Raw genomic sequence first — 21,853 nt, 5'->3', positions numbered from 1 at the left:
TGATTATATGAGGATTGGGTTTAAGAGTTAAAAATAAGAAATGTTATTGGGATTAGGTTGTTGTAGTCTCTTGCACTCTAATTGGATTACTTATATTGATGATGTTATTTATTTCTTATATAAATTTTGATTATACCAACACACAACAAACAAACAATCATAAATGGAACATGGAAATAGCAAAATAAAGTTTAATGACATGAGTTTAATCACATTTAAATGAGTAATTGAGAATTGATATATATATATATATATGAAATTGAAATTCTTTCCAAATCAATGATTGAATTAACAATAATATACACAATAGGATGGATAATTATTAATATGGAAATTAATTTGGGAGGTGTGTGATCAATGATTAAAGGGTGTGGGTTAATGGGTCACAACTAATTCATCCTATCTATTTCCTTCCTCAAACATAATTTTAATTAATTAGCTGGCTTAATTATAAATTATAAATTGTAGATTAACTAATTAAATAAAAAAAAAAGAAGAAGAAGGAAGAAGAAAGAGATTTGATAATCACACTTCTCCAAATAAGCATAGCATGAGGTGGCTGTCACCGACGATTAGGTTGTTCACATTTTCTTTCTTCTAATTAACTCTTTCCCTAATTGTCAAAATAATATTTAATGGATTCAATTTATAAACACCAAAATTTTGAAAACTATTCTCAAATTATTAATGGGGTAATGGTTAGAAAATCCCTTTTTCTTTTTTTCCTTTTTTTTTTGTGAATTTTTAAATATAGAAAAATATTTATAAAATATAGTAAATTTTCATAACCTACGATATTTATTTATGAATGATATACAAATAAACATCCTACATGTAAAAGGATTAAAATTGATAATTTAAAATTTCAAAACTACAAGGAAGATTTTGAAATTACAAGAATAAAAATAAATCAAAGAATATTTAATAAATATATATTCATTAGTATCTCAAGATTAAACGAGTGGTTTCTTTTTTAAATATTTTGAAAATTTTAAAATGTTTATATAAAAAAAGGAAACTTACATGTAACAAAACTATAAACTATTTATCCGTGCGTATGTACTAAATTCATAAGGTTAGCCATTTTTTAAATATTGAGATTTGTCATTCCATCTTCCTTTTTTTCTTAGCGATTCATCTTCCTCCCGTTATTTTGTCTTCTCCGTCTTCCCCTGCGATTTCGTCTTTCTTCTTTTCTCTTTTTCTTTGCTGCGATTTCTTTCCATCATCTTTCTTATTTTTTAATTCTTTATTTATGTCGTTTAATCTTTCTATCGTTTTTCTTTTTTTCTCTTCGTTTTTTTCGCTTCGATTTCTTTCCATCATCTTTATATTTTTCCTCTTTTTTCTCCCTGTGATTTCTTTTCATCGTCTTTTTTTTCCTCTTACGTGCTTACATTTGGTTAACCAAATCTAAACGACTGTGTACAACAAAATAGCAAAATCTAAAAGATCGTGTATAAAGAATCTTGAAAAGTAAACGATGGTGTAAAAAAAATAAAAGATTGTGTATAAAGAATCTTGAAAAAAAAATTGAGCCAAATGCAAACGATCCTTTAAAAAAGTAAAATGTAAAAAAATAAAATATCGTGTATAAAAAATCTCTAAAAAAAATCATTTGGATTGGAGTAGCCAAATGTAAAAGATCCTGTAAAAAAAGTAAATGATCGTGTAAAGAAATCTAAATGATCTTGTACAAAAGAATTAAAAAAATCATGTACCAATTTTTTTTTAAAAAAATCATTTAGATTTGGGATCGTGTAACAAAATTAAACGATGGAATTGAAAAGATAAATTGTAGTTATATCTAAACGATCGCGTATATATTGAACCATATCTAAACGATCGCGTATTAATTTTAGTCATATCTAAATGATCGCGTATCAAATAATAACCAGATATAACGATCGCAAATATATTACGCGCACGTTATTGACGACGTGATTGATGGAGCATTTTTGGTATTTTACACGGTGGGCCTCTGAGTTTTTTCCATTTTTAGAATTGTTATACAGAGTATAAATATTTTGCCTTTTTTTATATTTTTGAAAATACTCCTAAAAAAGTTTAAATAAAAGTTTATTATATAATTTTACCATTGAGGGTACGAGTCATTCGTGAATATAAATTCATATATATCCATTAACTTTTACGTTCACCTAATAAACCAAAATATTTATAAAATAAAGTAAAGTTTTAGATTTTATCCCAAATAGACATTGATAAACTTCTATCGGTATTTGTATTTATCAGTAAATTGACAATTACTTACAAATTTAAATAAACTAGTGAAAATATCATGAGTGGAAAAATCTATAAATGTCTATTGGTATTTATAAGTGCATTTGGTAGATTCTAATAAAAATATATCGATACCGATTATTGGTAGAATTTGAAATTTTGTTATATTTTATAAATATTTTTAGTAGCTTTTTTTTTTATGTCTCTTGGTTTATCTTTAGTTGTCAATTCTTAATGAATTTAAAAATATAAAGTCAAATAAAATTAACTCTTGTGTTTTTCTTTTTTAAATAATTGCATTTCTATTCATTTAGTAAAGTTTACAAATACTATGGACTCTAGCAAAAAAGGAAAAGAAATGCAACATTAGTTCTAATTAATTTTCTAAGATCCCAACTTAAATCTACATAAAAAAATATGTCAAATTAAAGAAAATCTACATGATCAAAGTATCAACTTGAATTTAGTTCACTCGTATGAAACGTATATATACTTGATTAGAGGCTACTAGTTTGAGTCATGGCATACTATGGGACTAAAATAGGGTTTTTTTTTTAAACAAACTAAAAAAATGATGGAAATAATGAAGTTGATGGGGGGTAGAGTGGAAGGTTGGGTTTAAGAAGAAGAAGAAGGAAAAAAAAAAAAAAAAAAAGAATTAGTTCAAATGTGATTAAGAAAGACTACCCTACATGTCCCACTTCTTAAGAAAAAGCCTTCCCAATAAAGTATGGTTTTTTTATGTCTAAGGAAGATCCCATCTCTTAGTTTATCACCCAATTAACTGTCTCTTCTTCACCACCTCATTGCCTTTTCTTCTCCATTTCTTTAAATACTTGCTTCAATTTTCCATCTTTATTTGTATTTCTCATCTCCTCCTTCCCCATTATTTCTCTGTCAGACCCCCCCTTCTCTCTTCTCTGGCCTGGTCAGTGTCCCTCTCATTCTTCTCCCTTTTTTGAATTGTTAATTTTTGCCTTTTTTACATTTGGGTTTTGCTTCTTATCGTCTCTACTGCATGCCCTGATCTAGATCTGGGTCTTTCTTACTTTTTTTTTTTTTTTTTTTTTTGAGATTTGGTTAGTTGGGTTTTGTGGGAATGTGTGTGGCTGAAGTGCTGATGGGACAATTTGAATTGTTTGCTTGTGTTTGTATGTCTTTCAATTTCTTTTTTTCTTGTTGGATTTACTGTTTGATTTACTTCTCTGGATCTTAGAATGTGCTGTTTTCTTGTGTTCTGTGCTGGCATGTGTTTGTGCTCTGTTTTAGTTTGTTTGCGAGCTTGTGAGATCTGGGTTTTGGAGGAACAAATACTTAAATCTGCTGAGTTTTGGGACTTGTTTTCTTTACTCCTTACTGAGATTTGGTGAATTTTGAGAGCTATATAACCTTTGATAATGCATTTTATTGAAATTTTGATTCCTGCATGTGAACTTGTTTGTGGAAATTTCACTGTGAACTTATGAAGCATATCAATTTCACTTTGTGATTTGTAACTACCTAAGATAGCTAAGATCTGATCCAGGACACCTTTTTTTCTCTGCAGGAAGTTGTGGAAAATGGGATTTTCCATGATTTTCACTGTTTGTAGTGCATTGTTGCTTCTGAGCTCTTCATCTGCCAATGCCCAAACAGCCAGCCCCCCCTCATTTAGCCCGACCCCGGCACCAGCGCCAGCCCCAGATTTTGTAAACCTCACAGATCTGCTCACTGTAGCTGGTCCATTTCACACCTTCCTCAGTTACCTCCAGTCCACCAAAGTCATCGACACCTTCCAAAACCAAGCCAATAACACAGAGGAAGGAGTGACTATTTTTGTCCCAAAAGACAGCGCTTTCTCCGCGCAAAAGAAACCGTCTCTCTCAAATCTCACCGCAGATCAACTCAAGTCTCTCATCCTATTTCATGGCTTGCCACATTACTATTCCCTTGCCGAATTCCGGAACCTCAGCCTTCAGAATCCGATCCCAACGTTCGCCGGTGGGCAATTCAGCTTGAACTTCACAGACGTTTCTGGGACTATCCATATTGGGTCTGGCTGGACTAACACAAAAGTTAGTAGCAGTGTGCATTCAAGTGATCCTGTTGCTGTTTACCAAGTAGACAAACTTCTTCTGCCTGAGGCAATCTTCGGAACTGATATCCCACCAACCCCGGCCCCAGCACCCGCGCCTGATATCGCTCCTGCTGCTGATGCTCCTTCGGATGTTATTGATGGGAGGGCTGCTCCATCTTCAGAACCAAAGCCTTCATCTTCCCATAGGATCATCAATTGGGGAATTTTGATTCACATTGTTTTGGGTATCTCTGGTGGATTTTTGTTTTGATTGTCATCAGAAATCCTACCATCCATTTATTACATTTATGAAAACTATATTGCCATTTTGTTTTGTTATTGATGTGAAGCTCCATTTTTTTGTGAACATATATTATGTTGTTGGATTTGTGCATGAGAATTCCTATTGTGTGGTCTATAAATTATGATGGGGAAGGAATTTTGTTTTACAGTTTCAATGTTTCAATACCATCACCATTCATCCTCTAATAAATATACCAATTCTTGTATTTTATTGAAACAAAAAGTTCATTTTTCCAACTTTGGTTTGTAAATCTGTGATATGGAATCCCAACTAATATTGTAATTATGAATTGTTTGAATTTGTGTATCCCTAATTCTTAATTGACCGAAACTCCCAAATCAGTATGATTTTTACCCGAGATTCGAACACCACACAAGATAGGAAGATCAAATTTCATTTGAATGTTTTTGGCATGCAATTCAAGAAGCTCTCTTGGCTAAACTTGAAGAAGAGCAAATGCTAAATTTGATTCATCGATAAAACAACCAAGTCTAAGAATAAAACACTAATTCATCGTTAAAAGACTAAACTACCCTTACTTAAATGATACAACTAGAAAATACCAAAATTATATTACAATTATTAAATAAAATCAAATTAATAGTTTGATGCTTGGTTGGTTCATTTCATCCTGCCTTACTAATCATTGTGAGCTTTATCCATCTTAAGACCTAGTTTTGATCGGTGTAAACTTTGATAAGTAGAAAATTTGATGATCGATTGTTTTGTGAGTGATTTTAAAAAAATCATTTTCATTATGTTCATAATGATCTAGAAATAAGAACGATGTCTTCAATCATTCTAAACTAATCCTTAAGATAAATATTTAAAATTTATTTCCATATTGTTGGGATTTTATTGAAGTTGTTTGGAAAAAAATGAAAGTGATTTTCATTATTTCAAAATCATTTTCGAATGTACCCTATAACAGTGACGGTTTGAACTTACTCGAGCTCGAAAAAGACGGGACCATTCCAAAGATTCAAGAGTTGTAATTAATGAGCATGGACATTTTGTGTATGTATGATTTGGTTATTGACATGGAAAGATGAAACCATGAAAAGGATGGGAAACTCCCTAACAAAAAGAATGAGACAAAGTGTGAAAAGAAAGAAAAGAAAATGAAATGAAAGGGGTAAATTAAATTCAACTAGATATTCACTTCAAATATTTGAAATAATTAACACAACATTCACAATACACATCTACCAATTTTACCAACAAAACATATGTTGCATCAAAACAAGTTAGCGTGGTTCAACGGTATAAATTTTGTATTATCGATTTTGATGTTAGGGTTTGATTCCCTTACCTTAAACATTGTAAAAAATAAGAAAACCAAATGTATAACTGTTCACACGAGAGTTGAAGAGTTGTAATTTGTGGATTTGAAGTACTTTGTATATTGATTTATATGTTGTATAAACAAGTACGTGTCTAAAGTGTTTCCATGTGTTGGTACTGTGCTATGTCCAAACCGAACCAATATTTTGTCCACCCAAATATGACCTAAAATTACACCATTCAGTTATGTTTTTGTTGGTAATAAATAATTACAATAATAGTATTAAACAAATAGTTTAAATAGATATCTATTGCCAATTTATTTCTCTTAGTTGTAAAACACCTTGCAAGATAGGATATGTTCTTGGTTCTTTTTTTTTTTTTTTTTTTTTAATATTATATTGTATTTGTAAATGTTTTTAGCTAATAGGTAGATACATGCCATTGTCTCAATAATGATAATAATTTAAGAAAGAGAGAAGAAAAAAAAATGATTAAATCACTTTAAAACCTCAAATTTAAAGTTAAATTCATTGACATAACTCAATCCATAAGACACTTATTACTATTCTATAAGTCGTTAGAATTCAATCTTACCTCTCGTAATTTCTTGAACTAAAAGAATGATTGAAAAGTTGGATTTATTCTTTGCTTGCTTACAAGAAAAATAGGAAGAATATTAAACATTCTCTATTTCTCTTTTCAATTTCATCAATTTTCTCATCCATATTCAAGAACAAATGACACTCAAGAATGTCGATTAAATTAAAGTATAGAAATTTTAGATTAGCATAAATGTTTAATTTCACCTTAAATATGAGAGTTGAATTTGTGTTGAACATTAACAACAACAAGCCATTCATGCATTAATTAATAGGAATTAAAGACACCCAAAGAGAGAGATTGCGTAATCATTAAGAAATTCATGAGAAAAGAGAGAGTAAACAATGACTTTTCATATATATATTTTTTTCATTTTCATTTTCAAAACTCTCCATAGAATGAAAACATGAAGGAAAGAAAAAGGAAATGTTTGTTTAAATTAAATCATTATATGATTATTTATTATAATTATATATTTAAGGCTTTCAGTGGCTGAATTTGGTTTTTGGTTCCCCATTTTTCTTGGTCTCTCTCAGCAGTTCCTCAAAACAAGCACGCCTTTCTCTCGTTTTCCTCGCCTATTCCTGTCCCTATTCCATTCGCCTTCTTCACACATCCTCATTCATTCCCACCACCTCTCTTTCACTCTTCACCATGACATTGCTTTTCTGATTAATCTCTTTCTTCCATCTCAATTTTATGACTTTTTCTCTAGGTACGACGTCTTTTCCCTTGCTCTTAATTGATTTTCCTTATTTTCACTCAATTTGTTGTTTTCAGACTGTTCCATGAATCCCCAAGTCTTTGTGTTTTAGTATTCATGCATAGTTTGTTCAATTGCGTCTAAATTATGGCTCTTTATTGTTTTTCCTTTCTGGGCTTTCCTTATTTCCATTGAATTTGTTGATTTTCCACTATTCGGTGAATCCCCAAGTATTGTGTTCGAACATTTATGCATAGTATGTTGAATTGCTTGAAGACTACGCCTCTTCAATTGGGTTTTGGTTGATTTCTCGTTTTATGGGATCTGTTGTTTTGTCAATGATGATTATTTTTCCATGTTGGTTTCATTGTGATTGGTATCGTTTGTTTCATAGTTGTCTCTCATGTTCGTAGGATTGGCTTTTATTGTTTTTGTGGACATCTCTGTGATTGGAATTTATTGTTTCAGTTCTTAGGAAGTGTTCTTTGTGTTGAGACTGATTTTGCCAAAAAAGAGTTGAAGATGTCAAGCTTTGTGGGTGTTCTTGTTTCTGATCCATGGCTTCAAAGTCAATTCACCCAAGTCGAGCTTCGTACCCTCAAATCCAGAGTAAGCGTTTAATTTTCCATTTTCTTGGGCTACTGGTGTTGTTTTGGTTATTTTTTCTGGTAAATTTTGGACTCTTTTCAGTTGATATGAGAATTGGTTTTGTTGGATTTAGTTTCTTTCGTTAAGGAGCCAATCGGGTCGTTTCAAGGTGGAAGATTTGCCTCCTGTTTTTGCGAAATTGAAAGCTTTCGACGAAATGTTTACCGAGGATGAGATTAAAGATTTCTTAAAGGAAAAAAGTAGAGCCGTGGGTGAAGAAATAGACTTCGAGTCATATCTTCGGGTGAGTCTATTTATGATGGAATTTGGATTGCTTTTTGTTTATGGCTGAACTTTAACCATTTCCTCTAGGGAATGTTGATTTTCCTTTTTACAAGCATAAGTAGTTGAATTTATAAGATTAATTACTGTAGGCATATCTAGATTTACAAGGCAGAGCAACAGCTAAATCAGGCGGATCTAAAAGCTCTTCTTCATTCCTCAAGGCTGCCACAACTACGTTTCATCATGCCATTAACGAATCCGAAAAGGCTTCTTATGTTGCACACATAAACAGTTTTCTGGGTGAAGATCCATTTCTGAAGAACTATCTCCCTTTAGATCCAAGTACCAATGATTTGTTTGACCTTGCGAAAGATGGTGTTCTTCTCTGGTAGTTGAAACAACTTGAATTTAGACATATCAATGTTTAACTTTGTGTTGATAGATGGTAATAATTTTTGTTTATGCTTTTGGTTACCCTGTGCAGTAAGCTTATCAATGTAGCTGTTCCAGGGACCATAGACGAACGAGCTATCAATACGAAAAAAGTCCTTAATCCATGGGAGAGAAATGAAAACCATACCCTTGGCCTTAACTCTGCAAAGGCTATTGGATGCACAGTGGTTAACATTGGCACACAAGATTTGGTTGAAGCTAGAGTGCGTTATAACTACCTCTCTGGCCATCTATTGGGATCTGCATATTAGCGTATTCAATTAAATAAAATTTATTGTATAGTTTCCTAATTTGTCTCTTTTTTAATTTTGTTTTCTAGCCGCATCTGCTGCTTGGGCTGATATCACAAATAATTAAGGTATTAAATAATTAATCGTTTTCATTTTGCTTTTTGAATGTTTTTTTTGTTGAAGAACATATACAGTAAAAATGTTCAATTTTCCAAGGTCTTTACTATTGAGAATTAGCTTTATTTCTCTTTTACTGTGCTGGGAATGTAGATTCAAGTGCTGGCTGATCTTAATCTGAAAAAAACTCCTCAACTTGTGGAACTGGTGGATGATAGCAAGGTGATTTCTTTTTTGAGTTAATGTCTTCATGATAAGAGTTGATTTGTTCGGCTGTTGGAGAAAACGAACAAACCTTCTTGAAGCTATTATTAGAGCATGGTTGATGATTTGTAACAATTCTTACAAATATTATCAATAACCTGGCAGGAAGTGGAAGAACTCATAGGGCTAGCACCAGAGAAAGTCTTACTCAAATGGATGAATTTTCATCTGAAAAAAGCTGGCTATGAGAAACAAGTTACAAACTTTTCATCAGATGTGAAGGTTAGAAGATGCCCACTGATTGTATATATTGCACACAATACTTTATAATTGATTCGCGCGTTAGTAGTTCTGAATAGATTCTTGATTATAAAAGTTATGTTCCTTTCAGTACCTTTACATTTCATTTCTGAATGGATTCTAGATGTTTGATCACTAGGACATAGTTAGATTTGTTCTCTTTTCAATCATGAAATTTATTGTCTTAGTTAGATCCATTCTTTTTGTCTTTTTTGCTCTAGCTTCCATGTGAAGTGATGACCTTCGTGAGCATGGTTTACCCATTTTCTAACGTCTGTCAATATTCGATTTAGACAATGGCTTTCTTGGAGAAAAATGTAGTGTGAAAATTATATTCTATGTGATTGACTCATTTCAGGACTTAGAACTGGAACTCAGAATTTCGTGTAACCACATTGAAATCTCTGTTAGAGCCCCCACATTAACTAGAGAAATTAGACTCGTTAAACTATTTTGAAAAAGTATTTAGTGAGGCTGTGTTTTATATATTGGTTACGTAATAAAAAATTTTCATTTGCAGGATGGAGAGGCATATGCTTATCTGCTCAATGCTCTTGCACCTGAGTTCTCTGGTCCAGGGACTTTGAATGTTAAAGATCCTTCTGAAAGAGCTAATATGGTTCTTGATCTTGCAGAAAAATTGGATTGTAAAAGATATATTACTCCCAAGGACATTGTTGAGGGTTCACCAAATCTTAATCTTGCATTTGTTGCCCAAATTTTTCAGCACAGGTGAGAAACATCATTTTCCCCATCATGTTTGTTTTAGACAAAACCATTTCTAGCATTATTAAAATGCTTAATAAATAATGCTTGACCGCTTGTTCTAAATCCTTTGCAAGTGTACGTACCTCTCACTGTGGACTTGCCTTTTTTCTCTCATTCTAAACGTGTTACTTCATTTTCTCAATATTCTAAGTAAACACGTGGATAGTTGATCAAAATTTCAAAGGTAAGAACACGTGGATATTATCTAACTCCCCAGAGCTTTTTGTCCAATCTTTCCTACGTTGACCACAATGGAAAGGACCTAATTCTGGTCACCGATGTTTGATAACCAAGAAACTCTACAAGAAATTTATTCAGTTGGAGGCCCATATGATTTTGACTCAATAACTTGGTTGAAATTTTCTTTATGGATGATCCTTCAATTTTAATTTGATTAAATCTTCCAGCAAGTTGTAAAATGAAGGAAGATAGAAATTTATCATAGAAGATGACCTACCATATCAACAGTAGCAGTATGTTTCATCGAGTTTCAAAATATATGATGCTGCATAGTTGGATTTTTAATCTAATTTGAATTGCAAACTTGTAATGCAGGAATGGGTTGACTGTGGATAGTTCAAAAATGTCATTTGCAGAAATGATGACTGATGATGCCCAAACTTCTCGAGAAGAGCGGTGCTTCCGGTTGTGGATCAACAGTCTTGGCATAGCTACATATGTCAACAATGTTTTTGAGGATGTGAGAAACGGGTATTGTTTTTTGTTTTACTCTTACTTATGAATAACTGTATATCCTCCTTTTTATGGACAAGCTTGAGATACGACGTCCATACTGCAGATGGGTTCTTTTGGAAGTTCTTGACAAGGTTTCTCCTGGATCAGTAATATGGAAACAGGCATCAAAGCCTCCTATCAAGATGCCATTTAGAAAAGTTGAGAATTGCAATCAAGTGATAAAAATTGGGAAGGAGTTAAACTTTTCTCTTGTAAACGTAGCTGGGAATGATATTGTGCAGGGAAACAAGAAACTTATACTCGGTAACTACAAAATTTCTCTCATCTTTTCTAGAATATGAACTCTCCATTCATTTAGATTCTGATTGACATTCACGTTCAATCTTGAAATGAAATGCTATTATGTCATGTTATGATTTATTAGTCACCAGCAGAAAGATTAGTAAACCATACTTTTCAGGGAAAATATATTAGAAAAGAAAGAATAAGAATGATTTGGTTCCTTTAGCCAAAAAAAAAAAAAAAAAAAGAAAAAAGAAACAAACCTTTGCTTGCGCATATGTACTTGCTTATATTCTATGAAGTATGAACTATTGTTCTTGCACCATAGTTATTAGCACGTTTTGATGTTGAATGTATTGATCAAACCATGATCTTACTGCCTAGTTACTGTTGATTCAAAATTCCCATTTGGTAGTTGAAGAGACTTAAGGATCCTCAAACTAGAGGGAGATATTACAAGACCAAATATCTAAAGATAATTTCCTTCTTATTGAGCAGCATTTCTATGGCAACTGATGAGGTTTACTATGCTTCAACTGTTGAGAAACCTGAGATCACACTCTCAAGGCAAAGAAGGAAAAGAGATTACAGACGCTGATATCCTGAACTGGGCAAACAAGAAAGTAAAGAAAGCCGGTAGAACCTCCCAAATGGAGGGCTTCAAGGTAAATGATTAAAGAATGTGTTTTTACGTCAAAGTCTATAGTTGATTGTTTCACCTGGATGATACAACTTCTGGTTTCAGGATAAGAACCTTTCAAATGGTATCTTCTTCCTTGAGCTTCTTAGTGCTGTGGAGCCAAGGGTGGTGAATTGGGCTGTTGTTACCAAAGGAGAAACTGGTGAGTCTTTATGCTCTTTTTCTTAAAGTTCCATCTTTCGAGCTCAGGATTGTTTCAATTTTGTGGGGACGGTTCTGAAAGCTATCTTACGGTGTAAAATTGTCGAATTGCAGAGGAAGACAAGAAGCTGAATGCGACATATATTATTAGTGTTGCCCGAAAGCTTGGCTGCTCCCTGTTCTTGCTACCTGAAGATATTATTGAGGTAAGTTGCTTAACTTGATTATATACCATATCTTTGCAAAAACTGGTGAGTGTAGTTGTTGGCACTTATACTCCAATTGAATTCCTGTTCTACCATGCCAACTTTTGATAGGTAAACCAAAAGATGATCCTTATACTCACTGCTAGCATCATGTACTGGAGCCTGCTGCAACAAGCAGATGAGTCCGAGCAGTTAAATGTGAACGACGGTAATGTTTCAGATGCCAACACAGAAGCTTCCATGGATGGGACCAAATTGTCGTTGGCCAACCAAACTAGTGCTTCGGCAATGGAGGACAATGCTTCAGTTCAAAATGAGGAAGAGTCTCAGGAAGAAACCTCAGCCATTAAAAGTGCAAATTCGTAATAGAGAAAAGAACTACTCACAAAAGCAAACTCAGTATTTTTATTTTTTTTACTTTTTGATTAAATTTATTTATTGAGAGGATATAATACAGGAAGAAAAATGGTTACAGCTTAGCTTATTCTACTGTTTGGTTAATTATGGTTTGAGGAGAGCCCTATTAATTATGGTGCTCATATTACCCTCCTGAGGAAATTAAATTGTAGGGTCCTGTATATTCATTTTCTTTAAATTTTGAACTAGAAAATTTTGTTAATTAGGCTATATTGTCTTTTGAACAATTATTATTATATCATATATACAATAATAATAATATGGGAAAGGAAAAAAAAAGGTTATTATCCTTAACCCCTTGTTTCTTGGATTATTGTAATAAGAGGTTTGATGGTTAAATCTTTCATTTTTCAACTCGAATTGCCCTGAAACTCTCGAGGTTGTTTACTAAAAGTATTTACAAAATTGAGGTTGATACATTTTAGTGGGTGATTCATTTTGTTATATTTGAAAATAGCTTATTAAAAATAACTCATTAAAAATTACTTAGTCATATTTGAAAATAGCTCATTAAAAAAAAATGAACAATAAGACTAACAAAAGAAAAATATATTGAAAACCAAAGTAAGACTAACGAAAAGAAAATATATTGAAAACTAAAGGTTTTTTCTTTTGCTATTTTATATTTTTTATTCGAAATTTGTAAGCTAAAATAATTGAAATTTTTTGATATATTTAAGTTTTTTAAATATAATAAAATATCAAAATATTTACGATTCGCGTAATAAAATAAAAAAACCCATGAAGTTGGTCATTTTTTTTTGAAAAACAAAACACCAAACTATTTACGAGTCGTGTAACAAAACTCATAAAATTAGTCATTTTTTAAATATTCCAAGTTTGCGTTTCCATCTTTCTTTTCTTCCTTGCCATTCGTCTTACTTTTGCTATTTTGCCTGTCCCTTCGATTTCCTCCTTCTTAAACCCTTCTGTTTTTTGCAATTTCTTTCCATCATCTTTTTTATTTTTTAATTTTTTATTTACGTCGTTTAATCTTTTCATCATTTTTCTTCTTTTCCTCTTTTTTCTCTTTTTTTTTCGCTTTGATTTCTTTCCATCATTTCTACTTTTTTTTTTCGCTGCGATTTCTTTCCATCGTCTTTCTTTTTTTTCCTTTTCTTTACGTCGTTTACATTTGGGTATTCAAATCTAAACAACTGTGCACAAGACTGTATACAAAAAAATAGCAAAATCTAAAAGATCGTGTATAAAGAATCTTGAAAAAAAATCATTTAGATTGGAGTAGCCAAATGTAAACGATCGTGTAAAAAAGGTAAACGATCGTGTAAAAAAAAAAAAAAAGATTGTGTATAAAGAATCTTGAAAAAAAATCTAAAAAAAGTAAACGTGTAAAAAAAATAAAAGACTGTATAAAAAAATTCTTAAAAAAAAATTATTTTGATTGAAGTAGCTAAATGTAAACGATCGTGTAAAAAACAGTAAATGATCGTGTAAAAAAAGCAAACGATCATGTAAAGAAATCTAAACGATCGTGTACCAAATTTTTTTAAAAGATCATTTAGATTTAGAGACCCAAGTCTAAACGATCGTGTAACAAAATTAAACGATCGCGTATAAATTGTAGCCATATCTAAACGATCGCATATAAATTGTAGTCATATCTAAACGATCGCATTGTAGCCATATCTAAACGATCGCAATTATAAACGATCACGTATATATTAGGCGCGCGTTGTTGATAACGTGGTTGACGGAGCATTTTTGGTATTTTACACGGTGGGTCTCTAGGCTTTTTCCATTTTCGGAATTGTTCTATAGAGTGTAAATATTTTGAAGCTTTTTTATATTTTTGAAAAGACCTTTTTTTTTTTTTTTTAATATTTCAGGTTTGTCATTCTTTTTCATCTTATTTCTTCTCTTTTTCTGCAATTTTTCTTTTTCTTTCCATCTTCTCTCATTCTGCATTTTTTCTTTTATATTTTTTTTGAAATCATGATATTTGTTTTTAATCAATCATAAATCTTGTATTAATTTTTTTATCAAATTGTTATTTGGTTCAAGATCGTGTACCAAATATAAAAGATCTTGAACAAAAATTGTTGGGATGTTAGTACACGATCTTAAAAAGTCGTTCGAATATTGGTACACAATTGTTTAAATTTAGTTATACGATCCTATACTAAATTTAAACTATATTGGTACAAGATCGTGTACCAAATATAAAAGATCTTGAAAAAAAATCGTTGGGATCATTTAGATTTAGCTACACGATTGTGTAGCAAAATCTAAACGATTGTGTACCAAATATAAAAGAATCTACAAGATCGTGTACCAAATATAAATATTTTATATTTGATATACGATTGAAAAAAATCGTTGGGACATTTATTTGTACAGGATCTTGAAAAAAAATCGTTGAGATATTGGTACATGATCGTTTATATTTGGTACATGGTCTTATATTTTTTTTATATTTGGTACACAATTGTTTAAACTTAGTACACAATCATGTAACCAAATCTAAACGATCGTATAACCAAATCTAAACGATCGTATACCAAATATATTATGCTCACAAGTGGCCAATTATTTGCGTGCTGGCTAGGACATTTTTGGTATTTTCCATCGTGAACATATGAACTTTTTTTGCTTTCAAAATTGTTCTATATGGTGTAAATATTATGCCAATTTGTTATACTTTTTAAAAAACTCATTTATTTGTTCAAATATGTTATATTTTATTATTTTGTGATTTTGTTAATCACAAATTTGTTAGTTGAGTGGAGAAGATCCCTAACCTTAACAATATAAAAAAAGAATCCAATAATTAATTCTCTTGTTCGAACCTTGTGTTTAAGTTAAATAAAAATGTTCTAAATGGCGAAACTTGTAAATATTTTAAATATAATAATAATAATAATAATTATAGCAAAATTTGAAAATATAGCAAAACATCAATAAATGTCGATAAGATACTTATAGACTATTATCATCTATAATAGAGACTTATAGACACTAACAGATGTTTATTAATGTCGTCTGTTACTAATAAACTATGAAAATTACTATATTTATAAATATTTTAAAGAGTTCTGTCATCTATGACAATTTCCTAATTTTTTTTTTATGTTTTTAACTTTTTTTCTTCTTACTCTGACTATTTAGGGGGCATTTGAGCCACAAGCTATGGGAGAGTGGAGTGGGCTATGTGTTAACCTACTCCATCCATTTTCTCTTTCATTCTTCTTTTATTTTTCTTTTTTCTTCCTAAAATATATGTTTAAAGTTTATCGTAGATTTTTTCACTTTCTATATATGCATTGTAATTGTTTTTTTTCCATTGTTTATATATATATATATTCAATAACTCTTCTCTTTACGTTATTTTATCATTTGTTTTAGAACAATAGTTTTAATAATATAAGTTTGTAATTATATATTTTCCATTAGTTTTAATAATAGTGAATACTAACAATCCAAGCTAAATTTATGAAATGAATGTTGTAATTTAGAGGATTAAAGAAATTAATTTGAAGCAAAATTTTGTATTTTATGAAAAATATATATGCATGGAAAAAAGATTAGTGCAAAAGGAAGATCATCAAAGCTTAATTTAGGATATGAACGTCATAATTGAAAAGTTTTTTTTTTGATTTGATGTACCATATATATGCATGCAAAAAAAAGTGGTGAAAAATAACGATTTAATAATTACAATTTTAATTTATAAAATGAACGTCGTAATTAAGAAGGTGAAGGAAAATGCTTTTAAGAAAAATATTGTATTTCATGACAAATATATATGCATGAAAAAAAGATCTTTTTTAGTGGAAATGCAAGATTAAAGTTTAAATTATTGCTAGAAACATCGTAACTAGAAGCTTACTTAAATCGATGTACAATATATATGCGTGAAAAAAAATCATGAAACATCGCAATTTATGCTAAATTTATTGAACGAACATCATAATCAAAATTATTTAATAAAATTAATTTATGAAAATTGTATATTGGATCTACGATATATATTTCAGAAGAAAAAAAAGTTGTGAAAAATCCAGGTTGTAATAGTCTGCACCCCAAACATAGTTTATGATAATACATATTATGATAGTCTGAACCCCAAATATAGACTATCATAACATAGATTATTATAGTCTGAACCCCAACGTCTGTGCTTCAAATGTAGACTATCATAACACAGACTATAATAGTCTGTGCGCCCTAAACGCATACTAAGATTATTATAATAGGACTATCATAAATCACTCCTCACCCTAAACGTTCTGATACTCTTGGAATTAATTTTCAATTCCTCACTCTTAATTTATTTTTTTATGTTTAAAGTTATATCGATAAAAGTTTGTGTCATTCTCTCGATGTCTTTGTTAAATTTTTACATCTAAATTTTTCCAATGCCACTGACAATTTTTTTTAGGTCTATTTTTTTCTACTTCTAAAAAGATATATGATGTTTTAAGGACGACGCAGTCCAACGTCTCTGTTAGTTGAACACCTTTAACAGTAGCCATGATCTCCCAATTAAAGATATTCACTAAACACAAAGTCCGGGCTAGAGTTAAGTCCAATAAAACCAATATAGAATTAGTTAAATTGATCATACAAAAAGCACTAATATTTTGGTAGCAATATAAGTGAAACTGTAGTTGTTGAAGAGCTTGTTCCAGCTGTGTAACCAAACACAAGTGGGTCGTCTCTAACTTTTTTCTTAAACTTAAATTTAATCTGATGATTCTAAAACTACCTTTGAAAACAACCATTATTTATTTAAAAATATTGTTAATTAAATTTAAATGATTTGTAGGGTATGAACCAAATATTAACATGATCAATTACACTTTTACAAAAACTCATTATAATTACATAGTTTAGCTCAAAATATATACTTTTTCTAAAAGTCAATCTCAAACCCGGATTATTTGGGGTAAAGTTCATTATATAATCCTAGATTATTATAGTTAGGTTATAATAGTTTGTATTTTTGAAGTGTATATTATTTTAAATCTGGATTATAATAGTATGTGTTTACGATGTAAACTATTTTACTTTAAAAAGAAAATAGTAAATATTGTTGTAAAAAATTTAAAATTTTTATTGTGTGAAATAGAAAAATTTGTAACAAATGACGGTTTTGAAATAGTGTTGATTGTAGCTCATAGTCTTATTTAATTTCTTACCCTAAGTGCTCCGATTCAAAATCATTTTTAGTTCTGATTTTACAAAATACACTTTTAAAAGTGTATAGCATAACCAAACACAAACATGCTCTCCAAAATCACTTATTAATAAATCAATTTTTTTCAAAATCACTACCCAAACATACTATACTTGGTATGGTCATACAGTGGTTAACTTATATGATGAGATCTTTAAATAAACACAATACTCAAACATGTTAAAATCTCAAGCCATTCCATTTATTCATTACTTCTTTTTTTTTTTTTTTTCTTTTACAAAGCATTTATTCAGTACTTAAAAGCAAACACACACAGGACTGCATACATTATATATAATATATGAACTTGAGAAATCAAAAGACATTATTTGAAATTAAGCAACAAAATAGGTTTTGTTGTTAAACTTTTGGCTTGAGATTGTAAATCCAACCAGGGTCAGATCATCAGCAGATTAGGGGCAGCACTTGACGCAATGACCGTGGGAACACTTACAGCAACGTTTGTGGCAATGGTGGTGGCATCGGGCAAGTGAAGTGTCTTCTCCTCCCAAATCGTGGTGCTTGACATCGTTGACTTCATCGGTTTGCTTAAAAGCTTCCTCTACAATGTTAATGATCTCATGAGAATCAAAATATATATAACACTAATGAAACGAGTATAAGTAAATTAAGAGTACATTGCAATGTATCATCTAATGAAGTATTAGACTCACTAGATTTTATGTCGTCCCCGGCCGTAACTGCAGTTACCTCCAGGACGACAGCGGCGAAAAGGAGACCGAGGAGGATGAAAGCCTTAGAATTCATTTTCTTTTTTTTTTTTGTAGATTTAGAATAATAAAAGTTAAATGTATTTGGAGATGGGATGAGAATTAGTTTTGCAGTTCAAATGTATTTATAGTAGTAAGGATGGGATACAGCAGAAGGGTAAGATTGGAATAAGAATTTTAATTGCTAGAGTAGAAGTTTCCTTACAATTAATTCAACGTCAAGTTGGTGAACATTTGATTCAAATTTTCTTTTACTCATATTTTGTTTTCATTGCATTGGCCTCTCATTCAAAAACACGTGGAGATTTAACTTCTTGTTGCTTTAGCTAATTGAAATATGGTAAAAGTTGTTTATATATAGCAAACAACATCCAAAAGTGACGTGCTAGCCCCTGTGACTAAGCAACGTCACATTTGTTTCTTGTTGCTTCTTTAATTTTTTGGGCTTATTAGAGTAAAAGATGTCTCCACAAATCAATATTAGTTCTTTGAGTACGTTTTGTCTTTACTCACGTGCATTTTAAAGGTTTTTTCCGGTCATCCAATAAAGAATTGTTCCAAGCTAAGTATGTTTAACTTTGGAATTTCTATGATTGAGCCATTAAAAAGACAAGTGTCATTCTTAAGAGCTTAGGAATCTCTCTTGTTTAGAACGTGATCTCGATTCATTTATGCCCCACTCTCTTAAACTCTAGATATTACAATGATTATATACACACACATACACACTACGATATTTTGCAAAATATTATGAAAAGTGCTTAATTTGGTGTTTTGTTTGATAACCATTTTAGTTGTTTATTTTAAGGTATTTAAATTTACAAGGCAACATTATTTAATATTGTTCTTGTGCCAAAGTGAGCTTGCCTCAACTCACAGTTTGTAGTTGCTGTACTAGAAAAGAGTAATTGATACCATTTCTTTTTCGTTTCTAATTTTCTTAAAACTAGGAACATAAATTTGTTTGATAATTATTTATGTTTCTTTTTTTTTTTTCAGAAAAAAGTAACAAACAAATAGATGTTTCTTGTTTTTTGTTTTCTTTTTTACTTTTCTTTTCTTTCATAGTGTTAAAAAAATGTAATTATGTAAAACAAAAAATATATATCATGTATCAATATATTAAAAATAATTATAAAAATTTACATTATCTTACAAACAAGTCTGGATGCAAAAATTAAGTACAATACAATTATTGTTACTTCTCTTTTGTAGTTTCTAAAACGGAACTCTATTTTCAAAAACGTTTCTTAAAATTTAAAATTTAAAAACAAGAGAATGAAAACTATCAAACAAGTTAGTTTCCTAAAAAATGAGAAAAAAAAAAAAGATAAAACAAGAAACATGAAGGCTCCTAATTTTTTATTTCTTAGTTACTTAATCAAAAAAATTAGAGAGAAAAAGAAAATTGTTCAAAAAATGTGTGGTTATATATGTGTGTGGAAAATTTTAAGACATAGATATAAATATTCTTGAGAAAGTTAAGCATCAAAATTTTATATTGATGAAAGAAAATAAGGTTTTCTATCCTAATAATCTATATCTATACTATATATAAAAGGATAGAAGTGGATAAATTTTTTAGCTCCATTTTACCATTTCATTATAATTTTTTTTAGTGGCAATTTTGTAATTCACATAGTTTCCTTACCTTTTCAACAATTCTGAATGAGATGAGGCCATTTCCACATTCAACAAAATAGAAGCTACATTTCCTTAACTTTTCATCTTCTCGTTATAATTTTTCTGAAAATTTTAAAATTTTCTCTCCAATTAATTATGTTATTTAAATTTATTCAAATCTATTCACATTCTTCTCTATCTTTTAATCTTCTATTTCCCAACTATTCACATTCCCTTATCTCATATTAACTCTTTCATATGATCTCCTTCAACCTTTTAAATTCTTCATTTTCAAATCTTTGTGTATAAGTATCTCATTTTTTTTAAAAAAATTTTCACTCATGTTCGCAAGTCACCACAAAATGCTAGGGGTGAAGAAGAAAAGCAAATTAAATTATGCTTTTCTCTTCTCTTCTATTTTTTTTTATTTTGTCTATTTTTTATATAGAAATATTCTTGTGTATATTTATTCATTTGTAGGTTTATTTTTAGTACACAACAGAAGTTAGGGAAACTTAAACCACCAACTTCGTGGTTGACATGTAGATATGTCTATGCTCTTTATGTTTAAATTATGTAATATTGGGAATTTTTTCAATGTAGGTTTTTTCTCTTAATTTTTGTCAATAAACTACTTAGGTGTTCCTCTTAGTGGTAAACCATTGTTGAAGCATTTTTGGAATGACATTTTTGAAAAAATACAAAAAAAAGCTGAGCAGCTAGAAATATTCATATTTGTCTAAAGGAGGTAAAATCACATTGATTAATTTCTCTATTGCTAGCCTTCCAACCTATCAACTTTCTACATGTCAAATTTGTTTGTGGGAGACATCCCCTCAAAAGGCAAATACAACAGCCAAAGATCTCCATGGATTTCTATTATCAAAGGGGTTGATTGGTTTAAGAATCAAATTAAATTGAAGATAAAAAGTGGTGAAAGTCTATCCTTTTGGCACAGTCACTGGCATGAAAACAGTCTTTTAAATCTCTACAGACTAAGGCTCTTTGCTCTAACTACTGAAAAGTAGAGCTCCATTAAATCTATGTGGAATACCGTGGAAGCTAATTGAAATTTATTCCTTAGAAGGCCTCCTAGAGATTTGAATTACAACAGTTGTCTAAATTGATTGCATCTCTCCCTACTCCACATCAGAACCGCGGACAAGATACTCTGAAAATTAAATTACAATGGAATTTTTTTTGTTGCCTCTGTAAAATCTGCTAAGCACGAAAGGATTCAAAGAGAATACAACAACATTGACCCATATATTTACAACAATCTTTGGAAAGCTAGTCTTTCAAAAAAGTGTAAATTCTTCATTTGGTCTCTTATTCACGAATGCATCAATACAGTTGAGATGCTCCAAAAAAGACTCCCAAATTGGAGTCTAAAACTAACGTGGTGTATTCTTTGCAAGGAAGCTGACGAAGATATAAACCATATGTTTACCTCTTGCTCTTTCAACCAGTCTATTTGGGGATTTCTTAAATTGATTATGAATTGGAATATCGATTTACAAAACACGGCTGCCCTTTGTAAGTTTATTTGCCATTCAAAACAAAATTCAAAGAAGAAAATTATCCGTTTCAATTTGGCGACTGTCTCTCTTTGGTCTATTTGGAAAGAAAGAGAATGTAGGATTTTCAACGACCAAGAAAAATCTACTTCAGAAGTGTTGGAAGATATCCGCGTGCTCATTGGCATGTGGACTAGCAGATCTCCT

General features: G+C 30.7%; 2 protein-coding genes and 1 long non-coding RNA gene across 6 annotated transcripts; 2 read left to right on the top strand and 1 right to left on the bottom strand.

The window, feature by feature from the left end:
- The first annotated feature begins 2,964 nt into the window (after nucleotides 1-2,964).
- On the top strand, nucleotides 2,965-4,636 carry LOC103495664 (fasciclin-like arabinogalactan protein 7). Its single transcript, XM_008457289.3, has 2 exons — nucleotides 2,965-3,169; nucleotides 3,788-4,636. Exon 2 carries the CDS (start codon nucleotides 3,801-3,803, stop codon nucleotides 4,566-4,568), a length of 768 nt encoding a protein of 255 aa, XP_008455511.1. The 5' UTR covers nucleotides 2,965-3,169; nucleotides 3,788-3,800; the 3' UTR covers nucleotides 4,569-4,636.
- A 2,341-nt stretch (nucleotides 4,637-6,977) lies between these two features.
- LOC103495662 (fimbrin-5) lies at nucleotides 6,978-12,883 on the top strand. Of its 4 annotated transcripts, none has more exons than XM_008457286.3 (15): nucleotides 6,978-7,203; nucleotides 7,660-7,800; nucleotides 7,913-8,083; nucleotides 8,214-8,452; nucleotides 8,549-8,720; nucleotides 8,837-8,875; nucleotides 9,018-9,086; nucleotides 9,234-9,350; nucleotides 9,889-10,100; nucleotides 10,692-10,847; nucleotides 10,936-11,135; nucleotides 11,613-11,779; nucleotides 11,860-11,956; nucleotides 12,070-12,161; nucleotides 12,273-12,883. In XM_008457286.3, the coding sequence occupies exons 2-15, from the start codon at nucleotides 7,714-7,716 to the stop codon at nucleotides 12,525-12,527; spliced, it is 2,073 nt and encodes a 690-aa protein (XP_008455508.1). In that variant the 5' UTR covers nucleotides 6,978-7,203; nucleotides 7,660-7,713; the 3' UTR covers nucleotides 12,528-12,883. The 4 variants fall into 4 exon arrangements, with proteins under 4 accessions (XP_008455508.1, XP_016901752.1, XP_016901751.1 ...); XM_017046263.2 differs by lacking the exon at nucleotides 6,978-7,203 and adding an exon at nucleotides 7,425-7,447; XM_017046262.2 differs by lacking the exon at nucleotides 6,978-7,203 and adding an exon at nucleotides 7,436-7,567.
- Nucleotides 12,884-17,953: 5,070 nt separating this feature from the next.
- On the bottom strand, nucleotides 17,954-18,605 carry LOC103495661 (uncharacterized). The gene is made up of 2 exons (XR_538896.3): nucleotides 18,450-18,605; nucleotides 17,954-18,337 (listed from the first exon to the last, which is right to left on the bottom strand). It is a non-coding gene; the product is annotated as an uncharacterized LOC103495661 (long non-coding RNA).
- Nucleotides 18,606-21,853: the final 3,248 nt, after the last annotated feature.

This window comes from Cucumis melo, chromosome 1 (genome assembly GCF_025177605.1).
Source record: "Cucumis melo cultivar AY chromosome 1, USDA_Cmelo_AY_1.0, whole genome shotgun sequence".
Lineage (NCBI taxonomy): Eukaryota > Viridiplantae > Streptophyta > Magnoliopsida > Cucurbitales > Cucurbitaceae > Cucumis > Cucumis melo.
Note: the sequence above shows the minus strand (reverse complement) of the source record. Positions and strands in the feature narration are given on the sequence as shown.